This window comes from Haliaeetus albicilla, chromosome 22, assembly GCF_947461875.1.
Source record: "Haliaeetus albicilla chromosome 22, bHalAlb1.1, whole genome shotgun sequence".
Taxonomy (NCBI): Eukaryota; Metazoa; Chordata; class Aves; order Accipitriformes; family Accipitridae; genus Haliaeetus; species Haliaeetus albicilla.
In genome coordinates this window covers 18,148,448-18,171,089 of record NC_091504.1, presented here as the reverse complement: position 1 = coordinate 18,171,089, position 22,642 = coordinate 18,148,448, and the positions used below count along the sequence as shown (strand labels likewise).

The following is a 22,642-nucleotide window of genomic DNA, read 5'->3' as shown; positions in this document are numbered from 1 at the left end:
ACACTGTTCCCATCTCCGATTATGGTTTAAGGTAAATTTACCTTAATGCTAACTAAGGCAAGATTCAGAGTTGAGTTGTGGTTTTGGGGTTTTTTGTTTAGTTGTTTTTTTTTTTTCTCCTTTTTTCCTTTCTTTTATAAAGACATTTGAACTTAAAAGTCCTCAACCTCATTAAACAGATAAAAACCACATTTTATTCAGTGCATGCAGCCAAGGGTTCAAAACCAACAGAGATTCAGGATTTGGCAACCAACCCTGCCCAAAGTGAAACCCTCCTTCACTTCAAATTAGTGTTGCTATTCTACCAGCAGCAACCACATCTAGCCAAGAAAAAAAAGGTTTTTTTCTTTATATATAAAGAAAAAATAACCCACATCACAAACAAGATCTAAACCTACCAAGAAAGGTGATCTTGTAACAACGTGTCCACAAATACTAAGCTATTCTACCACATCTTGTTTAAAAAACCCAAACCAACAAAATCTTTACTTAGTAATTAGAAAAAAAAAAAAAGGATACCTGATCAAACAAATAGACCGTCACATCGTCAAAGAACGTTACAGCCTTTTTGTCATTTTTCCAATTCTCATGTTGCCTTTCATTAAGAGGTTTTGGAAGTTTCAACAAGCTTCTCAGATGTTTTCCCTCATCCTTGTCAGTAAGTATCTCAGGTACTTGATGAACAGTTTCATCTTCACTGTCAGAACTCAGACTATGCATATGAAAAGTCCTCATGTCATCCTCAGAATCACTGTTTTCATCCTCCTCATCTGCATCATCACCATCTTCTAAATCAAGCATTCCAGAAACATCGAGTTTGCCGAGGTATTTTCCTTCAATATCTGGCTCTTTCAGTTTTTGTCCTTCAACATGATAGAAGGACTTCTCATTGTTACTCAAATCTAAAGAACTGTGTATGTTATGCACAGAGTTTAAGTCCCTGTGTGAAAGAAGTTCTGAAGTATTAGTGCCAACACAAGAGACAGTTTTATGGGAAGTCTCACACAGTTTTATTTTATCCCTTAGGTTACTTTCCATCGATATTTCCAGGGAATTCAGAGTTGCCTCAGCCCACTCATCAGGACACCCCTGCATCCTTACATCCATCTCTTGGATCTCTAAGTTGTGATTTATTTCTAGTTTTGCATTTTGATTCTTGGTATCCTGGTAATTCCTTACATCACACTTTTGCTGTCTCTCTTCAAAACTGTAATCCTCTTCAGTATTATTCTCTCCTCTATCTGAAGAAACAACACACATAGTCTCTCTTGACAGATTTACAGTCTCTTCTGGTTTTTTATCTGGCTCAGAATCATTATCAGAGAAATAGGCAGAGTCTCTATACGAGTTCTGATTTCCACCCAGAAAAACCTTTGGGGTTGTTTCAAAATTGCTGTTCACTGCATCTAAACAAGCTGCTGCTTCTGAAACAATTATGATTGGATTAGAAGGTAAAGCACTGATGTTGCTCTCACTGACAACACAGAGAGCAGTATCTACACTAGAGGCATCCTCAACGGTGATATGGGAAGTCCATTCTGGCGATTCCAGGTTCTCCGTTTCATAGCCACTGTCAGCAGGTTTATCAGGTGGCAAAAGTTTCTGAGGACTTTGAGCCTGTAAAGATTCTAAAACCTCATTTACATCTAAAGAATCTAAAGAATCAGGTGTCTCTAAGGCTTGTTCTACAGTTTGTATAGGAGATGGGCTGTCTTCCAAAAGACTATCCTGACTTGCGCAATCTGAAGTAGCAACAGAAATGAAGGTCACCTCTTCTGGAACATCCTTACAGTTCTCAAAATGATTTGATGTTTCTTGTCTTTCCTCCAATAAACATTCAACTTTTTTTAATATAGGAGACTTCTCTTGCAAGTTTCTTTTCCTATCTTCCGGATCACTACATTCCTCTCTATTAAAAGCTATTTCATCAGACTTGAAAAGCATTCCCTGTTTTGTTTGTGCATCACACCCATCTGTTTCAACAGCAACACCGTAACAAGGATTGTTTCCAACATTATTATTTTTGGCATTATTGGATAGCTTTTCTTGACAGAGAATATCAATGCTACAGGGCACAACTTCGTTGACTTCCACATTTGAAAGTTTTTCCTCATCCTTCAAATAAGGAGGATTTGCATGTTTATCACATGACTTATGTGCTGTAGGTGGACTAGAAGATGCCTGCATCTCTACAGTAGCATCAGACTGAGAATTTGGATCTTTATTCATTGTCACTGGGTTAAAATTTTCATCTTTCACTGTTCTAAGACTTTCATGTATTGAAGAAAAGACCTGTGCATTTTCAGCCAGCACAGGCTCAGGCTCTACAGAGTTTCTATTTGAGGTTTCTAATATACTTTTTAGAACATCTTCTGGTTTTTGCCCAAAATCACTGCTGGTTTTGTTAGACAACAACCCTGTTAGTAAGTTTTTCTCTTGAAGAAATAAGAGGTTATCAGAAAGTTCTTCTAAAGTTACCAAGTCAGACTGGTTAGAGATATTTTCACACAAGGAAACAGTTTCATTTTCAGAAGCATGACTAGAATGCTCCTTCGCAGAAAGGCCTACTGCCTTTCTAGCATCTGTGTTTGAGTTTAAAACAGCTGGTTTAAAGTCTTTAGGAATATCATTTGTTTCAGCAAAACCAAGTATTTTTCTGTTTGTCAGTTCTTCTGATCTGTCAATGTCATTAAATATATTCTGGAAAGGACTTTCTGGACTACTAGCAGCAGGCAAAAATTCCTCTTTAGGATCTGTATTGTAGTGGAAGAAGTCCCCATCAGTGCTAGATTCTTCAGTATCAAGATCCCTGAGAACCATGAAATGAGAATTTTTTTCTTGTACAGCTTCTTGATGATCAACTTCTGTAGTTAGTACAACTGATTGGTTATCAAAATTCATGCTGCAGCCACTTCCTTTTTCCTCTAACTGGATATAGTAGTCATTTCCAACAGAAAGCTTGTGTGCGTCAAACACAGGTAACACCCCAGGGACAGCAAGTGATGCTTCTTGGCCACTTCCATCCTGTGCTCCTGACCCTTGCTCTGAAAGTGACCTCTCAAAAACCTCCACTGGAAAGAAAATACTTGTGTATGTCATTGCTTCATCAGGATTCACATGACCACATTCATCAAAATGATCATGTTTAGCTGCCTCCCAGATATATTCAAAGCTGAGACCCTGGCTTGTTTCGGTTACAGTAAGAACTTCCTCCATCTCATGGCCAAGTCGATCTCCTGTGAAGTGATCTAAGATTGGAAATGCAGAACTATTTGTTTCTCTATTTGAGGTGTTTGGTTTAAGAGCATTCCACTGCTGTTCAAAATCAATCTCCGAGTCCCTTTGGCTTTGCATGCGAAGGTAAGTTAAAAGTCTATGTACTTCTTCTGCTGTTGGTCTCTTTTCTGGAGGTAGCCAACAGAACTGCAGAACTTCATACCTATACAAACAAGAAACATGTTTCAATAGGTTTCATACTGAAAAGGAATTTATAAAATTCAGGTATCTAACAAGCTAATGAGTAACAATTAATATCATTGGCAGGAACTTCCATCTATGGCAACTCCTTTTACTCCCTTTATCTAGGCCTTCTTTGCCAGGAGCATGATTCCATGTAGCAATTTCAATATATATAAGATATAATTTGAGAAACTTCTTCAGCAGCTTTAAGAATTAAAAAAAACCCCCACACATTCAAAGTTTACCATCTATCAGAGTATGGCTGCTCCAGACGTGGCTTGAAGAGTTTAACCTGCTTCTCCTTTATGACATGAGTTAGGACTTCCCTGTCAGAAAAGTCTGAGTAAGGCTGAGCAGCATTCTCAAACAGCTCCCATAACGTTACACCCAAGGACCTGAAAAAGAGCAGCAAATGACTGTGCATTCTAAGAACTATTTTAAAGTTGCTTTTCTAAGAAAGGATTATGCAAAGCATAACTGGCAAGAAGAAACAAATATCACTCTTCCACTGGCTCTATAATAACTTCAGAACCTGTTAACTCATTTTGTTTGACAAAATGCTAGAAGCCTCAAGAATAAAGTTGCTTGAAGGCAATGACAATGAAGGCAACACCAATGAAGGCAACAACATGTAAGAGGCCTCAAATGATTCAACTATGGAAGAAACCCCCACATATTAAAAATAGAAAATGCCTATTTAGAGAAGCAAGATGAAAAAACCTTATGGTTAGTCCAACAGTAGGAAAAGCTTTCATCAGAAATTGGGTCAAACTGCTAGAAAACTCATCTTTGTTTCAGTTTTCATAAAATTACTTATTTTTAAGCTGCAGTGGTCAGAAGCTGTGTCTTTGCTCAGTAACATACCGTATACAGCACTTGCCACATTTGCAGTGATTAGAGTTGATGTTGATCCTTGGGCAACCTTTCCTTGCTCAAAATACAGAGTAACTGACTCTGCATGTATTACGGTAGAAAAATTTAGATTGGAAGGGGTCTCTAAGTCATCTAGTCCAAACCTGTTCAAAGCAGCTCTGTATAAGAGGCACCAAAATTCAAGTTGGAAACCTTAAGACTCCGGCTGCTTGAGTTTAAATGAACTGTATGATCTGAGGAAGCGTGCTTGAAGGATGCAAGGAAATCAGTACATAGGTAATTTCTATCTATCCCACTTGCTTTCTGCAACCCTACCTTTAAATTAGCAAATAAAACCTAGTTTACTATTTAATATCCTTAGTATATAAAAGCAGGCATTTAACCACAACGTTTTCAGAAATGTTAGTCTAAGCCCCAATTTCCATTTCCCAAATTTCCTAGGACTTGAGAACTGAAGCGGAACTTGGCGATTTCAAAAAAGTTCATCAAGATTTTCACCAGCCATTGTCTATAAGCTCTTTGATAGCACAGACAAACAGTTAATTGCAGTCCTTAAATGCTGCAGCAAGAAATTAAGATGCTACTGTTCTACCAATGGAACTTAATTGGGCTCTAATGGGATCAACTTTTTGTCATCCACAGCTATTATATTACTGGAAAAATAATTTACCATTTCCTTCCTTTATAAACATTTGAAGGCATTCAGCAAATACATAGTAATGAGTTTTAGTATAAACACCTACTCTTCTGTTAAACACTTTTTCTTAATCTAACTGTTCTCTCCACAGATTTCTAAGCATCTTTCCAAAGCAAGATATAGCTTCAGGTTTGTAGAGATGAACCTGTGGTACATCTGCAGTACAACAGCGCATCAGGCCAATATTCAATTTAACTATAAGTATTATTTACTCCTTTGTGTAACACTTGAATATATGTTCACACATCTCTCATTGAAATTATTTTAAAGCCTACTACATACCATATGTTACTGTATTTATTTTGCTCTGCTGATAACAGTCTGTCTTGAAAACTTGTTACTAACTCAGGTGCAGTCCATCGGAGAGGAACAAGCTTCTTCTCATCTGTCTCAATATAATCTTCCTAAATTATTGATAAAAAAATAAAAAGACTGAACAAACATTGGATCAACTTCCAGAAGTTGACAGTCCTTTCCTTAATATGGTTGTATGTGATCCCTATGCAAAAAATTAGAATTAAAAAAATTAATCCCATTTTCCCCAAGTAGCAGAGAATAACACTATAGAGGAAAGGCATTCACCGTTCACTGCCAACTTGTTGTTTAAGGTTTGGTACTCAGAAAATGTTTTTAATTAATGCCTTGAATTTTTCACTTTCTTGATGTATTTTAATACTGTAAATATTTTCATTAAGAAATTTGATTGAATTTTTCCTTTCTTAAATCATTAAAATTAATTTGTGCGTATTTTAGGACTACTATAAACAGGACCTAAAACAGATTTAACCAGAAGCTTCCTTCTACAAGCATAAACTCCACTTGTCTCTAGAAAGATCATCTATTCTGTTACATGAGCTTGCTATGGTTATTTGCAAGTTATACTTTGAAAGTCCATTATTCAAATAAAGGACAATCTAGTATCAGTTTACAACTTTAAAGTATGCTTGTTATAACCTCAGCCCACAAATCCTTTAAAAAAAGTGGTACATTACTAGATTAACTTACCTTATACCTACTGAATCCTATACCATAATCTCCTACTTTGACATTTAAATCGGATGTAAGAAAGCAGTTCCGTAAGGCCAAGTCACTGAAAAAGCAAGCAAATAAATAATGAGAGCAAAGCAAGAAGTCTTCAATGAAAATTAAGACAAGTGGGTTAACAGAAGTGACACTTCTTAGAACAGTCAGGCCACAGTTTAAATTATCAAGTAAAAAGCCAACAAAATTCTGGAAAAAAAAAATATTAAAAAAATCAAGGAGTTGCACACAGTTATAGGTTACAGCAGCAAGTAGCAGGCCATAATAGGAGCAGATCAGTAATACAAAACAATAGTGCTAAGGATTCAACATCCACACTATATACACTTCCAATGATTTTATTCGCATGAGCTAGTCCGATTCCACAGACCTAAATCCTACTAAAAGCTGAAGCAAGCTAGGTGCTAAAAAGGTGTGCTCCTGGAGCTACCTTTCTGATTCTCTTTGGATAAAATTAAACCAGTCCATGCGCTCCAAAAGACCAACTTATAATGCAAATCCAGGCACAGTAACTGGGGAGATTATTTTCAAAAGTACAATTTTGATCCAAACTAAATGTTAAGATAGTTCTCTTGTTGCTTACATTTTCATTAAGTTTTAGAACCTGTACAAGCCAGCAACTGATCTCGTATCTCACCAGAATACTGCGGACACCATAGTTCTATATAAACACTCACTGCTTTCAGAAAAAAACAATGATAGGGTCTCTCCTTACTTATTGGACAAGATTTGTTTTGTGGCCACAAGGATATGACTGCCCTTAGGCCCTCCCACACCTTCAAAAGAGAACCAATTTAAAGCCACACAATCGAGCAGAATCTGTATTCTGGAATCCAAACAAAACTAAAGATAGTGACAAGGCAATCACATTTAAAGATATTATACAAAAAAAAACTAGACTATTATGTTGTCCTTTATAAAAAAGTTCAAAATGTAGTCAATTCTCTAGAGTAGTGAAGTATACTCTTAAGCATTCAAACTACACACAGAATTTATATGCAATTACTTCATTCTACTACTAATCCTATGATATAGATTACTTAGGCTGTTCGCATTCTAGAGTAATGTCGGTCCCTCTTTACCTAACACCTATCATTGCGTGTCTTGCATTTTAATTGTCATAAACAAAATCTATCAACAATTCATACTGGGTTTAAATACTTATTTTACAATATGACACTAAATAGTAATATCTTACACCTACAGTTAAGTTCCTCTAAATAACAAAACCATACATTACACACAAACTAGAACTACAGATAGTCTTTGAAAAAGACCATCAGAACAAGTAATGTATTTCATAAAAGTCCTCTAATATACGAATCAAAAAGCTCTTGAATACATGCAGTTGTTTCCAGTTTCCACCATAAACCAGACCACAAGTACTTAGAGCCAGCAGAGCTGCTGTAATAACACCAAGAAGCTGTTTTAGCAAACCCATGGTTCAAACTCAGAAATTTACGCAAGTTTAACGAAGCTGCACACTTACTATGGAACTGTAGCTGTGACAGCAAAGAGCTCTGCAGACTAATTGCTCAAATATTTCACTTCTCAGTTTCACAGAAGGGTACCAGGCAATTAAGTGCACTGGTTTGCTTCTGTGTGGCTTGAAAAAAAAAAAGTCTCTGAAGTACAAACAGTCTGAAAGCCACACAGTTTCCCTACTTCAAAGAAAGAAGAAAATGTTTTCCTTTCCAGAGTCATTGAACTACACAGGTCAGAAACACATTTGTAACCCTCAAGTATGCCCCAAAGCTTTTCAACTTGTTTTATATTATTTAAATAAATATCCTGGAAGAAAAAATAAAATTTTGGCTGCTTGAATTTACCACTAACAACAAAATCACTGATGCTGGAGCTTTACCACTTACTCTGACAGCATCAGGATACTGTTGCTAGAAGTAAACATTTACAATGAGAATCTTGCAGATCCACAGAATATCTATTTATCCAGTTTAACTGCATCTCACTGAAAATGTACTGTAAAATACCTACAGAGCTATGCTGCTGCAATACAAGAAACAGTGATCACTCAGTTTGACAGGTACAATTGGTACTACCTTCAAGCCATTTGAAACTGTTAAACAAGTTAGAAGAATAACTCTGCCAGTCAGCCTCCAGCTGATGTCCAGACTTTGGGGTTTTCTGAGAGTTTTGCTGTTGTTTTACACCTGCACCTTTTAAGACTTCAGTTTGATAGTTCAGCTTCTCCCTGAACACAAGGTCTCTGCTTTCTCTAAGTAGCGAGATGCACATTGATAAGCTCTAGCACAAGTTCCTAACTTGCTGAAAGGGATGATGCAAGTGCTGTTTCTACAGCAAAGAACAGACTGACCCAACATAAAACCAGAATAAATTTTCTTGTGATACCCAAGGTTTTATCGGGTAAGCCATGTTTGGGGAGCAAGTACTCTTCAATATTTTAGTCATTACAAGTCTAAGGTTGATGTCTTCCAGTTCCTTAACACCTTCTCATTTAAAGCCAAAAAAATTCATTTTGGCATATTTCTGAGCAATTAGTTTCATGAATACACTTTTTCCTCCAGCCTTTTGTAACTACTGCCATTCTTTCAGTATTGCCTGCACTAACTTTAATTAAAAATAAAGAAATCTAGCATTTTTCCACCCTGATTAAAACAAAATTGTTCTCCCATTATGATTTCTTCTAAATCTAACTCCATTACTGAAGATTAAAAGGTTACATAAACAATAATTCAGTGAGAGAACACTTGCTTCAGTCAGATTTTTTTTTTCCTCCCCCCTTTTTACTAACAAAGGTAACAGATTACCAAACAGAAGTTCTAAATTGCTATAATCTACTAAAAATACACAGAAGGTAAGATTCATTCTAACAAAATTCTAACATCCCTCCCCCCATAATAAACAAAACAAATTTAACTTGGCCAAGAATTAATCAAACAACTGCATCTTCTGGATTGGCTTAGCAGTAGGTTCTGTTCTATAGGCTGCAAACCTAAAAAGTAGGTGATCAGCTTTCAGCCAGGTGGGAGCTGTAACACCACACCACTACTGTTGGATTAGCATCTTCATAAACACCACATCTTCATGACTTAGGATATGTAAGTTAGACTGAAGTTTGTTAAAGCACAATCTTCAATACACACAGATTTTAATTAAAATATCTACATGAGTTTTAGAGTGCATCGTAACTAAAAGCAATTCATCTGGAAAGCATACCTATGCACAAAATTATGTTTATGCATTACAGCAAGTCCAGCAGCAATCTCGCACGCCATTCTCTGTAGCAGCATTATTTGTGAATCTCCTTTAATATGTTCCTGCTCATTGCAGATATAAGTTTTTAGGTCACCCTGGAAAAGAAGTTGAAAATACTTATCAGCCTTGTATGTTGTTTGAATCTGAAAAATATTTAATGAAGAACCAACCAACCACGTTACTTATTAACCAAATTTGTGCTTAATAAAAACAACTCCTCAAGTTTCCACTTTCCATAAGGATTCTTACAGAAGTCATCTAAGGTGTATGGTATTGTCCTTTTAAGGGTTTTTAATCAAATCATTTAGTAATTAAGATCCTAGATCAGACTGCCATGTAAAACCTAACTGTCATACAATAATACTTTCCATTAAAAAACAGAGTTTGATGAGCTTCTGTTTTTAAATGAGATGAATTTTCAAGTGCTCGAAACCAGCAAAGCTGACTGTCTGAAATTTGCAAGGGGATGGAAGGGAAAGACCTGAGAAAAGGGTTTCACACACTGCCAGCTCACCAGAGCTTTAGATATAAAAAGCATGGTAATACACCGCACTCCAGTCAAAGAATTCAGATGATGGCAGCAGTTTTACTGAACCTAGGCAAAGCTGAGCAACAGACATGTAATTAATGAGCCTGTAGAAGCATCGCATAAATGACTAAAAAAAGAACAGCTTTGAAACAGAGGGAAAATAACTGAAAGTTGTCCAACATTCAGGAAAAGGAAGACTATAGTAAGTGAATGCAAGCAAGGGAAGAGGACAAGTTTCTCATGCCTCTCTTGCTACTTTCACAGCTGGACTTTTAACCTAACACTTCTATATTTTTTGTTATTTAAAATACGGACTTTCTGGAAGTTTAGCAAATTACTTCAGAGGGTATTTTTGTACTGAGACTGCACAACATATTACATCACAACTTGTTTCACCAGCATAACATTCTGGGCTCTAGCTGTCCATGTCCATTGTCTGCCTAAATCTTGAGCCAGGAAGGAGACTGAAGGGAAGTCTTGAGATTGACCAGACAAGAAGGCAGTCTTTACACTGGCTAAAAAGCACTCCAATGTTCAGAAAAGACTGAAGACCGCTAAACTTCCTGTTCCTCCGGTGCTCACGTACATCATAGAGCTATAACTGAAGCAACTCATCCCTCCTTAACATGGTTAATTGTGGTCAACAATTTACAATTTATTAGTTCAAGCAGTAGATGTCTGTGCTGTGCATTAAAATCTAACAGTGCATTGATAGCTGAGGTGTCTGGCTGGAGAGTTGCAAACCTGTGTTGTATCTAATAAAATAAGCAGCAATGGGACAGACAGTCTACTTAAAGCAGACACTACTCCTATGTAAAACAACTTCGTTTTAATTTTTCAAAACATTAATAGATTCTACAGTACACAAACAGCTATTCCATCTTCATCTGCTTTACATGTACTACTTATGCTGCAAGTAGCTATACCACCTTGTGAGAAAGCATGCATAACTTCTAATACTGTTTAATGTTGTAGAAGCCTTCATTACATTCTCTTTATCCTGTTTTCAGCTACTGATTAGGTAACATTTACATATTTACATCCTACAGATTTACATTTTTTAAAATGTTTCCTGAAAGATTCTTCTGACTTACAATTACAGCTTTAATATCATACTGGCTCACGTATATGTGTATAAACATATATAAACACACCCACATCTTTCTACCTTGCCAGAGCAGATTTACTAGAGCAGAGTTCCAAGGAACTACAAAACAAACAGTGTCCATAACACACACAGGTTCCCAATTGCACAGTCTAACGAATGTAAGTACAAAATACCAAGCTTAACAGACTCTAGGTGGCAGCAAGCACCTGAAGAAAGTCAAACTCTCCAAAATTGTCATTCATTAAAACAGCAACTGGTTACTTAATGTTTGTCCCAGGTAGATTAAGTTCCTAGAATGCCTGAAACGCACCAAGGAATTGCTTTTTAATTTTTAAATGCATTAGTAATAGTAGTGCTGTATGGCATCCCTTATTTACTAAATAATTCACGTAAGCACACTTTTTTGTAGGAAATACAGCTTTTATTAAATCCAGCACCTTGAAACATACTGGTTCTATTTTCCCATTCTATTCTAATTAAGGCTACAATCAAGGTTAAAATATAAAACAGGATTTTTTTGGTATTGCTTTAAAAGGACATTGCTTATACCAAATTGGGGGGAACCAATGAATACACTCAAGTGCTGGCCTGCCATCCAGAGTGACCTGAACAGGCTGGAAGAAGGGTCCAACAGGAACCTTATGAAACTCCAGAAGGACCAAGGCAAAGTCTTGCCCCTGGGAAGGAAAAACCCCTTGCAACAATACAAACTGAGGACTGACCAGCTGGGCAGCAGCTCTGCAGGAAGGGACCTGGGGATCTTGGTAGACAGCAAGATGAACATCAACCACCTGTGTGCCTTGGCAGCAAAGACTGCAAGCAGGCTCCTGGGCTGCCTAAACAGGACCATAGCTACTAGACCAAAGGAAGAGATTATCCCTTTCTATTCAGCACTTCTTAGACCACATTTAGATTCTGTGTCCAGTATTGGCTGCCCCAAAACAAGACAGACAACAAACTTGAATGAGTTCAGTGTTCACCAAGGGCCACCAAGACGGTCAGGGGGTCAGAGCATTTCACCATGAGGAGAGGCTGAGGGAACTGGGCTCATTCAGCCAAAGGAAGACTTTGGAAGCACCTGATAGCAGCTGCTCAGTATGTATGAAGTTATTAAAGACCAAGTCAGGCTCTTCACTGTGGAGCACAGAGGTAGAATGAGACCACAGGTATGAGCTGAAACACGAGAAGTTCAGACTGAGTATAAGGAAAACTGTTTTCCACATGAGGACACTGGAGCAGAAGCACAGGTTGCCCAGAGAGACTGCGCAGTTTCCATCCATGGATGTTTTCAGGATCCAGCTGGACAAAGCCCCAAGAAATCTGGTCTGACCTCAGGTCAACACTGCTTTGAACAGGAGTTTGGAGTGGAGACCTCCTGAGCTCCTTGCTAGCCTGAATTACCCTATGATGCTTCCCTACTTACAAGCAGACAGTAGCAATACATCAATACTACTCCCATACTGTTTTATGGGCTACAAAATGGCCCTTTACTGGACAGGCTTTTCAACACAGTAAGTATCAAAGGTTACACGTATCTGAATACAGTTCTGCAAAATTCACTGTGCGGACACCTAAATATAAAAAGCTCAATAATCATCCTTGAGGAAGGCTCCACTTTCTCTCCAGCTTCCTCTGCCACTCTGCCTCTTCCCTCCTCTCCTGGGACTCCATGAAGAACTAAATTTTGCCTTTCCTCCCATCCTTCTCAGTTCTAGTCAGGATCAGTTCAGCCACCTTTGTAAACCTTCATATGCTTGTTCTCTGTAACAGCCAGAAGCCAGGGGCAGATTTACATGCAGTACTCTTCAGTGGTTTCCTTGTTTGTGCAAATTCTGTATTCGGTTCATATGAACATCCAAACAAATAGCAGACACGACTTTTTAAAACAGTAGGTACTGATGATAGGGTTTTAAAAGTGTAAAGAGCTCACCAAATTATGTCTACTGAACACTTTCTACCAAGTTGGAAAGCTGCCTGCCAAGTCACACATTACCACATAATTGCCCCTTTTGAAGTTCTTAGACAACTAAAAATACTACCCCTGCCTCCCCCCTCCAACATCGCTTTGCAGTGTAAATACCTGCAGTCGCTACCATTAAAATGCCTGAAATTGGTGTATGGTATAGAGCACCTATACTATCAGAAAGTTGTTTAGACATATGTAAGTTTAAGAGATATTAAACAGTTCTGAGAGCACAAAGAGTCTTTGAACCCAACAGACATGATTCCTGAAGTTGTCATGAATTGTCACACACACCTTTTTTTAAACCACACACCACTGATACATCTGCTAGTTGCCTCATAGCGATATTGACTACGATTATTAAACAGATTTGCTGAACTCTTTGGTTAAGAAGTTTTCATTGCAAAGACTCTTTTTTGATTTGAAGAGAATGTTTTCAAGTGGCAGTAATTAGAAAAAGCCCAAACAAAAGAAAGAACTAACCACTGCAGGCAGGCACCTTCCACTAACAGCAACATCCCTAAAGCAATCTACAGGGCATTCTAGGCAAATACTGCATCCTGCTGATCTCATCTGCTCAGGGAATTGCAAGACTTAAAGAATTTCTGTAAGAATTTGATAGGCAAATCAGCCTCACAATATACATGCTACTTCCACATTTGAATAACTTTCCTTTACTCATAAATTATGTCAATCCATTAGAGGATTTGCTGTGCTGACAAAATGCTGGCCACGCACAGCTGAGTAATATATTAAAGTTAATAAGCCAGCTACCACTATTTTTAACCTGGCATCATTCTACAATGTTTAACAGTGAACAGTTAACTATTCATAGAAGACTGCACCAACATACTAGGCAAACTAATATGGAGGGAGTATAAGAACTTACTGAGCATTTCTTTTTATATTTACCATTTTTTAAACAATTTTAACACAGGCAAAGGAAAATTAGGATTTAAAAGCTTAAATCACTTATGTGCAACTGACTTCTCTTGCTTCTTACCCAGCTCTGCTAAGCAAGGGACACAGAGCAACTTGGATTACATTATAAAAGAGGCTAAATGTTAGCCAATACAGTTACTGCATATACAACCAATCAATCTCGAGTAACAGAAAAGTAGTTTATATGGCCAAGAAAACAAGTAAGCTAGCCTGCATGACATTCAGCATTGCTACCGTGACAGTTAGCTCCAGTATCTCTGCACCGCAGTTTCCAGTGCCTCTGATCAAGGCCTTTCAGTGCCAAGGAGCCTGGGAACTGATAATCCAACAGAGCTGCCTCAGCAGCCAAGACAAGGTCAAGTGGCCCTAAAAAGGCCACGAAACCTAGCAAGAGAAGTTGCAAAAGGGGGACATGCTGTGACAGGCTACGAGTTTGAAGGAGTGTGAAGAAAACAATCACTGTACCCTCTAGACTGTGTTGGTCAGCAGAATAGCCACATTTTTCATTACTTAATATGCCAAACTTGCAAAATGAGGTCTACATTGTTGAAAGCCTCAAAAGAACTTGTCATCTGAAGACATTTAAATTTCCTATCCGACACAATTGAGATATTTGCCACCTTTTTACCATCAAGTTCTTAATCACATAATTACAAGGGATTAAAACAAGTTTATTCTTTGTTGTATATACATATACAACCAGTAACACAAGGTAAAGAGCTTTAGCATAGCATTATACTACTGCTAGCAAAACAGCAACATGTTTCTCATCCTTCCCATCTGAACAATATATAGTCATCACAGACACTAGAGCCTTTAGTAAGCCACTTCAACTGTGTCTGCCCCTATGGTCTTTCTATTGAAGAATCAGACTCTTGCGTGTTTTGGAAGCACCTCCATACCCCCCTGATCTACCCAATTTCAGAAAAAAAAGTACAAAAGAAGCTACCAGCTTTCAAGATCACTTACTAGAAGCCTGAAAAATCCAAGTAACTGCCATCCCAGCCACAGTGGTACAAAGCAGCTTCTAGAATATCAGCCTACTGACACTCCACTAAAAACCTGTCTACTAAAAAAAGCTATCTAGCCATACTGTCTATTCCAAACTGTGCCGTCTGGCTTACTTCACATTTATTCCTTCATATCTCTCCTCTCCCCTCACTCCAATATTGCTACCTCCCACACCAGGCCCTGGGACTACAACAAGAGTTAGTGACATACAGCAATACTGAGCTAACTTACTGCACTCGTCTCAATCTCTGCATAAAACTATTCACGTGAACAGTTTTGTCTGCCTAGCTCCTGTATATCTGTGTGCACAGTGAATAAAATACTATGATGTCTAGGAGATACTCAGCTCTACCAAGTAAGAACTCTAAGTGAGCCAGACTTTCAGTATGAAAGTCATGTTTAACTCACTATAATATATAATTTTCTAAAAACGAGTTTTAGTTCACTTGGAATAGAAATCAACACAGACATTTATTTTCTATTCCAAAGAAATTACCTAACTACATTAAAATTTATAAAACTAACACTTTGGCTGTCAAGCTTACTGCCCCCAGTTACAGTGAAAATCTATTTTATCCCCTTAAGTAAAATCCTTTCCAGATTACTCTGCAGGATCACAACAATTTCTGGCATTAATCATCACGCATCAAACAAGGATATTATTTTTTCCCTGTATACTTAAAGTAGGGCAATCTTTAAAGTTACTCCATCTTCAAATTCAAAGTTGGATTACATAGCGTAACTATTTAAAAACATGGCAGCAATTAAATCTGATTTGGATGTGTATCTGTTAAGACTCTATAAAATGCAATTCTCTTTCAAGGGTCCTTTTAAAGAACCGCCAATTTGAGTAGCAGGTTTAAAAATCAGTAAGAAGTATTCTATTTCTACATATTGAAAAACTACAAAAAACATTATCTGGCTAACCTTATGCACCTACTTTTTAATTCTTAGCAAAACCAGAATATTTCACTTTGATCAGTCGCTTAAAAAGTTCAGGTGTTTCTTCCTTTTAGAAAAGAATGATTTTATCAGCACTTCTGCCTCATTAATTTCCCACAGCTAATAAATTTGAGCAAAAGAGCAGTAATGAAAAATATAGTTTAAGGTCACAGATTAACTTTCTTGTTTCTCAAGAAAACTCAAAAGTTCATGTTAACTCTTATTTAAACAGCTTGAGGCAACTGATGCAACTAGAACCATATACGTGCACCTGAGTTTAAAGGAAAATTCTGTAGTAGCGAAGCTGATAAAAAAGGATCTTGCTGAGTTTTATAAATGCAAACTATCTTACTTATTTCTTAACATACATGCACTTCTGAGTTCATTTCTGTCTTGACATTTTCCAAGGAACTCTGCTTTAAATGCTATCTAGACCACAAACTTTAAAAGCAGCTATTGAGCCAATGTTTAGATAGCCACCTGGACTTCTGTTTGTTTTTTAATAATGTGTTACACTACAACAAAGCAATTCAAGTCTTTCCAGACCATGGATCCATCACCATATCCAAATTTTAGTCTCTGAAGACTCTGTGTATACTGGGCACAGTTCAAAGTTTCTACACATGCATGCCACCCCCTTTCTCACAACATTCACATGAATTCCAGCACATGCCTAGGAAGGCAGTGGCTGAGAAAGGTTTTTGTGTGACTATCCTTCCCAGCTTCAGTGTCCTTTGTGGCACTAACAGCAGGGCAGAAAGCAGTGAGAACACCCTTCACTGTGCTCTTAGCATTTCTTTTGGTGTTCAGGAAGCACAATAAGGCAGTTGTTTAGGGAGGGAAAGAAAAGAAGGATAAGAAAGTAAGGAACAGAAGAATACAGTAACAGAAACGATCAGGAAGAGAATAGGGGGATACTGAAAGTTCTAGCTATTACAATACACATTACTGATTCTACACGAGCCCACCATTGCATTTTAGCCCAAAGCTGCACAGCATGGGTAAAATTTGGGCACTCTAGAGTGGGGGAGGCAGAAGGGAGAAATTCTTTCCTCAATTAACGTTTTCATAGAAATGGTAATAAAAGCATATTAAGGTTGCACAGACAGCAAATAGAATTCAGGATGTGATGTGAGCATGTGCACGCGATACTGGACTACAGTAAAAAGCTTCCTTCTATGACCTCCTTTCCCCTCCAAGCTCCCTGTTACATGACATAGGCAGACTGAAAGAGACTACTAATTCCATTATCAAAGAAAGAACAGCTATTTTCCACTTCAGAACATTCCACAAGCACCTAGAATTTACACAATGAATTGAAAAGAATATAAACAAAAAAAAATTACACTTGTGGTCTGTCTCTAAACCAAAAAAAGTCTGTCTTCTGAAATTCTGGTTATTCGAAAAACTTCCCAGGAAGAAAAAGAATCATTTCATGAGTGAAGGGCAGTAAATATGGTACATACAGTTTACATTAATGGAAAAACAACTGCAGCCGTTTGTGTAAGTGCACTTACCAAGTCACAGAACTCAAAAACTAGGAGATAAGGAATGGCTTCCACACATTGCCCAATACACTGGAGAACATTTGGATGCTGAAGAATGCTGGAGTGAAAAAATATAGTTAAAGCCAGAAACATCACAGTACACATCATTTGCAGTATAACTCAACACACTGAAATCCCTACCAGAAGTTTCAACACATAACATTGGCACGGGGTGGGGGTGGGGAGGCAGCACAAACAGAAGGTGCAAGTATCCAACGCCATAGATTCCATTTGAACCTTTGTATTGCTGCAGCATATCACTGAGAGCAGCTGAAACTCAGAGGATCTCAAAACCACAAAAGCTAGTACTGCCACAAGAAAGTCACACCCATCCTCCCACCATCCCTTATACCAAAAATAAGTGCATGCAACTGGTTCGTGAACTACACCATGAAACCAATCTGGCTAAAAGCTAAACCTTTTTTTAGCCAGGTTAGTTCCCAGCCAGATCAGTTACTTTTTCTAAATTGCTTCAAAAACACTTGTGTCAATGCAGCAGAAGGCATGAGATTCTTTTTCTGACAACTGCCAACAATTTAAGCCTAAATGCAAATATAACTAGGACATTAGAAAGCATTAAGAATAGAAAGCTCTCTACGACCACTTGCTTGTAGCATATTCAGGAAAGGTAAACCACACTATGAGGTATGCCTGGTGAACTACAACAGGCCTCTTTTTCAGTCATCTACAAAAGCCATTAAGTTGTGGCAGTTAGCTCTTCAGAGAGCTCTCACTATTCCCAAAACACAGGAAGATAAATTACACTCCCTTTAATACGCCGAATTCCTTTCTAGAATACAAAGACTCAACTCCTAGAAGCAAGTATCCTCCAAGCATAACACAAGAGGAAGAGAACACCAAACAATCCTGTTTTATTGGCATTTCCAGTCAGATCAACAATTTCTCAATTTAGAGTACTACTGAACTGAAGTTAGTGTAATTCTGGTTTGGTTTTTTGTGCACAAGCCTCCTTGCAAGCTACCCGAACAAAATTACGTTTTATCACTATGTTGCATTTAATTTTTTGAAAATGGGAACTTTAAAGAAATTAATGTGTATCTGATAACAGACACAGTGTTGCCAGTTCCCCTGCTTCTAACAGGAAAGCCAAGTACAGGAGTTAAACCTCAGTTCTCAGAGGCAAGTAATTAGGCATAAGGTTAGTTTGCAATATCAGAAGTTTGTTCCAAACAGCTGTAGAAGAAAATTTGATAAACCAAACCAAGTGTGTTTTCCACTCATGAACAATAACTACCAAACGCATTTAAGCAAAGAGTTTATTTTTATTTCTAAGCAAAGTCAACTTTTGCTCAGTTTGGATTGACTGTATTTCACTTTTCAAAGACGAGCATTTCAGTTGTAAGGGAGGGCATGCAGACACAGTAACACTGAATGAAAGAAACGTCCATAATTCATATGCAGTAGTGCAAAGTGTATAAGTTAACCAAGCTGTGAAACATTACTTACTAATATGGTTCTCCATTTCTTAAAAACTGTTCTTGCTCCCTGGGACCTGCACTTGCCTTCAACTCCTTCACTATTACCCTTGCTACACTACTGCCTCTGTAGATCTCTCCAAGTAGAACCTGAAAAAAAATAACCATTGTGTCTTTAATCAGAGGGAAAAAAACTTTGGAGTTTCCTTGCAAAGAAAAACAAGAGCTAAAAACACGCTCTAAGAAAGATTTTCCGGCTTTTTTGTTAACACATGCAGAGCTTTGATAATTAAACACCCATACTTAATAAATCTTGACAACCGATCTACTCATCAACTTTCAGAAAACACATTTTCTAGTGAAGACCACTTATTTACTTAAGATTTTTTCCTAGGAAAAAATCAGCATTAACAGGAATGTATTAATTCAAATCCACAGAAGTGAAATGTTGTCTACCTAGTAACTCTAGTAAGAAGCTACATGTAAATTAAAGCAGCACTGATCAGTGCTGTGATTACTGCTAAAAAGCATATGCAAGGAAATATCTAACTTCAATTTCAGTTTTTCTTATGCTATTACTCTTTTTTTTTTTTTTTTTTTTTAAAGAGTAGCACTTTAAAGGAAATACAGTAGCCTAGTCAGTTAGGAATTGACTCAAACTGCAATACAAAATTAAGAGATAACTTCTCACCTTTCCAAACCAACCATTTCCAATTTCCTGGATGTAGTTTAGACTCTGACGTGCAACTTGAGACTTTGATCCATCTGTCATACATAACGAAACAAATGTAACACGTATCAAACCACTTGGCCAAAGTTATCAACTGTTGAGGAAATAATGCAAGTTCCTGCAATATTTATTCCAAATTACATGCATACATTCAGACCAAGCAACAAAACCTAGTTACCTTCATACTTTATGTATGTCTAAGATTGTGACAACAGCACTCAAGTGAAACTTTTCTCAACTCCAGCTTCTAAACTGTACTAGAATACACCCTCTAAAAAAACACAGTGAATCTTCTTATGAAATGTAAACTTAATTTTTTAACACACTCAATAAGAAAGCAAAAAGATTGAGTTCTAATTCCAGTACAAAAGTGTATCATACCCTGTAGCTGGGTAGAGCAAATAACCTACTTGCAAAAGTTCCCTATGTAAATAAAAGAAGAAAACGCAAGACAACACTAACTCCTTGTACATCTTAACATTTATAGTTATAGAGAGAGTTACTGTTTTAAGAGAAAGGGTTTGACTGCTTTATTCTTCAGCCCAACTGTCCTACTTATAGCTACCATCTGGAAGGAGGACATTTTCTGACTAAAAATACTTCACGTAAAGAGCCCAGAGAGGGAAAGGATAGAAAACAAGACCCAGATCTTGGCAGACGATGGACAGTAAAAATGGCAGACTCTATACTATAAAAAAAGATTCAGCAGTGTTGATCCCTCTGCCACCTAATTGGTTAGGAGCACTAATAAATAGATGTACACAAAAACTTTCCATCATTACTACTTGTCTGAGAATTCTAGCCCACATTTTTATTTCCACAAACTACATTTCCACCAGTATTATTTTAGTAGAACAGCTATAGCTCTACAATACACTGTCAATGCGCTCCTAAGCACAGAGAAGGTTTTATCAGTACAACTACATTTTTACCCGTGTACCTTACTCAAGTACACCGCCTTACTTCTGGCAAAATAACTTCTAGGGACAGAAAGTATAGTTTTAACAATTATGATAACATAGAATAGCTGACATAAAATTATTCACAGATAATTTCCCCTCAGTCATTAAAACACTGAGAAGTAACATTTCTTTTGTATTAAAAGGCACACTGACAGTTTCTTGAAATTTGTAGGTACAGAAATTTTACTAGAAGCTTCCCTGAACATCTAATGATTAAGCAACACAAGCAATGTATGTAAAAAAATTGTATGTGAAGTAGCATAATATGAGAACTACTTTATGCTAAACTATGCTTGTAATATTTAAGATGCTTAAGTTTCCTTTTACAAAAATTGTATTTTAAAGAATACATTCCAAAAAACCTTTCACATAGGGAAAAGAAATCTAATGCTCTGTCTTAACATCACCACATTTACAGCATGAAAAGTCTACAGTGACATTAAGAAAGTGATGCAGCTGAAACAGGAGCACTGCTGTTAAGGAAGAGATTCAACTCTTGCTTCCATTTAAGGCTAATGGCTAAAATCCAATGACAACTTAACCATGAAAAAAAACCACTGAAGAGCAGAAGTCACTAACATCCTAGAGTACTTCAAACCCTTCATGTATACAGAGGCATAACAAAGTACTCTAAAGAGGTTTATTTAAGCTAATTTCATTCTCTTAAGCTACCTTACATGGCACCCTGCCATAAGTTAACATTTTTTAAGTAATATTTCACATTTTATCCTATACCCTGCAAAATATGTTTACTCAGTTTATGTAAGTTTGTAACAATTAATTTGTTTCAGTGAAGTCAAACAATCGGCTACACTCCATTTTTGACACTGAAATTGCCTACTTTTGTTTTTTCATTAAAAAACAGTATCTTACCTGTACGAGATGGAAACTGGGAGGGAGTTGGTAAAGCAATATTGGGAACTGAAAGAGTAAACACTTCTGCTGGAGACTGAATAGATGGAGTATCTTCTGCTGGAGGTGTAAAATCTATTTCATCATCAAAGTTATCTTCAAATTCCTGCAAAAAAGTAAGTTAAACAAGCTGATCTTTGTCTTAAATTAGCTCTGACACATTTCTTTTAGCTTAAATGAGCAATGTTAAGGCGGCTTAGCTTTTTTCCAAGGACAGTGACAGATTTTAGTTTTCTATTCCTTATTTTCAATTTATTACTGATTTAAAGAGATTAAAGTATTAAGTATTGCTTTTAACAAAAAGGGGGCTTTTGTTTTGGTTTTTGTGTTTGGGGTTGTTTTTTTACTTTAAATGCTATCCCTGGCTTTGAATGAATTACCATGAACAGCCGAGGTCAAATATTCTCCATTTAGAAATGAGAGCAAAACTCATTTTTAGGAACACCAATAAACAATGTTCCAAAAGTAACTGTTTTCAGAGTTTTGCTACAGTGGATATGCATCTTCGGTATTCTTATTTGACAGGAGTGTCTTAAACCCTGTCAGCAGACTAAGAAAAACGAATTAAAAGAATATACAGAAAAACAACAAAAAGGTTCTTTACAGTAAAACTGTCTCAAGGGTATACTACTACTGATCCTGATAGCTAGTAATGATTTTGAAAAGACATTAAAGATACTTACTGCAGCATGGACCAAGTACTTAAAATAAATGGTTACAGCAAGACTTTACAGTATGTAGAAATACAGTTGCTGGCTACTTCAGAAGAGAGAATGTACAGTGACACTGAAGTGTCAATAACTGCAGAGTATTAGCACAAATAATCAAGTAAGTGTTCTGGATATCAGAATGCAGCTAAGAATACCACTTACAGATATATATATTTGTAGCTTCAGGTGCTTACCTTGAAATCTATCTCAGGGTCTTTACAGCAGGAAACACAGTTTGCAAGCAGTATTACCAGTACTACTAGAGTACATATAGACAGAATCACAAAAGATGAGGAAACTTCAGCTGTAGCTCCTTCTTCTAGAAATAAATATGTATGTAGTATTATATAAATATGTTTAGCATTTTAAGAAGTTCCTTCAAAACATATTATCCATCTGCATTTATTTAAAACATGGCATTTGAACATTTAACTCTGTGGATATGATCAAAAATAAGAGGAAACTGAACAGAAAGGACGTACTGGCAAAAATCTATCTATGCTCTACCACCTGCCTGCACCGATCTGTGCTTACTAGACTCGA

At 37.0% G+C, this 22,642-nt stretch overlaps 1 protein-coding gene across 3 annotated transcripts in view; it reads right to left on the bottom strand.

The window, feature by feature from the left end:
• Nucleotides 1–22,642, bottom strand: part of LMTK2 (lemur tyrosine kinase 2) — a 44,378-nt gene that overhangs the window by 6,835 nt on the left and 14,901 nt on the right. For 2 of the 3 annotated variants that reach the window (XR_011329336.1, XM_069810162.1), the window contains exons 2-11: nucleotides 22,294–22,418; nucleotides 21,351–21,495; nucleotides 19,477–19,550; nucleotides 18,817–18,935; nucleotides 17,320–17,407; nucleotides 9,269–9,402; nucleotides 6,035–6,119; nucleotides 5,312–5,433; nucleotides 3,705–3,854; nucleotides 520–3,439 (exon numbers count right to left, since the gene is read on the bottom strand). Coding sequence is in view for 2 of the 3 variants with exons in the window: in XM_069810162.1 (XP_069666263.1) it covers nucleotides 520–3,439; nucleotides 3,705–3,854; nucleotides 5,312–5,433; nucleotides 6,035–6,119; nucleotides 9,269–9,402; nucleotides 17,320–17,407; nucleotides 18,817–18,935; nucleotides 19,477–19,550; nucleotides 21,351–21,495; nucleotides 22,294–22,418 (3,962 nt within the window). In the remaining variant the exon portion in view is untranslated. The remainder of the gene's footprint in view (nucleotides 1–519; nucleotides 3,440–3,704; nucleotides 3,855–5,311; nucleotides 5,434–6,034; nucleotides 6,120–9,268; nucleotides 9,403–17,319; nucleotides 17,408–18,816; nucleotides 18,936–19,476; nucleotides 19,551–21,350; nucleotides 21,496–22,293; nucleotides 22,419–22,642) is intronic. The other variant, XM_069810163.1, reaches the window with a different exon arrangement.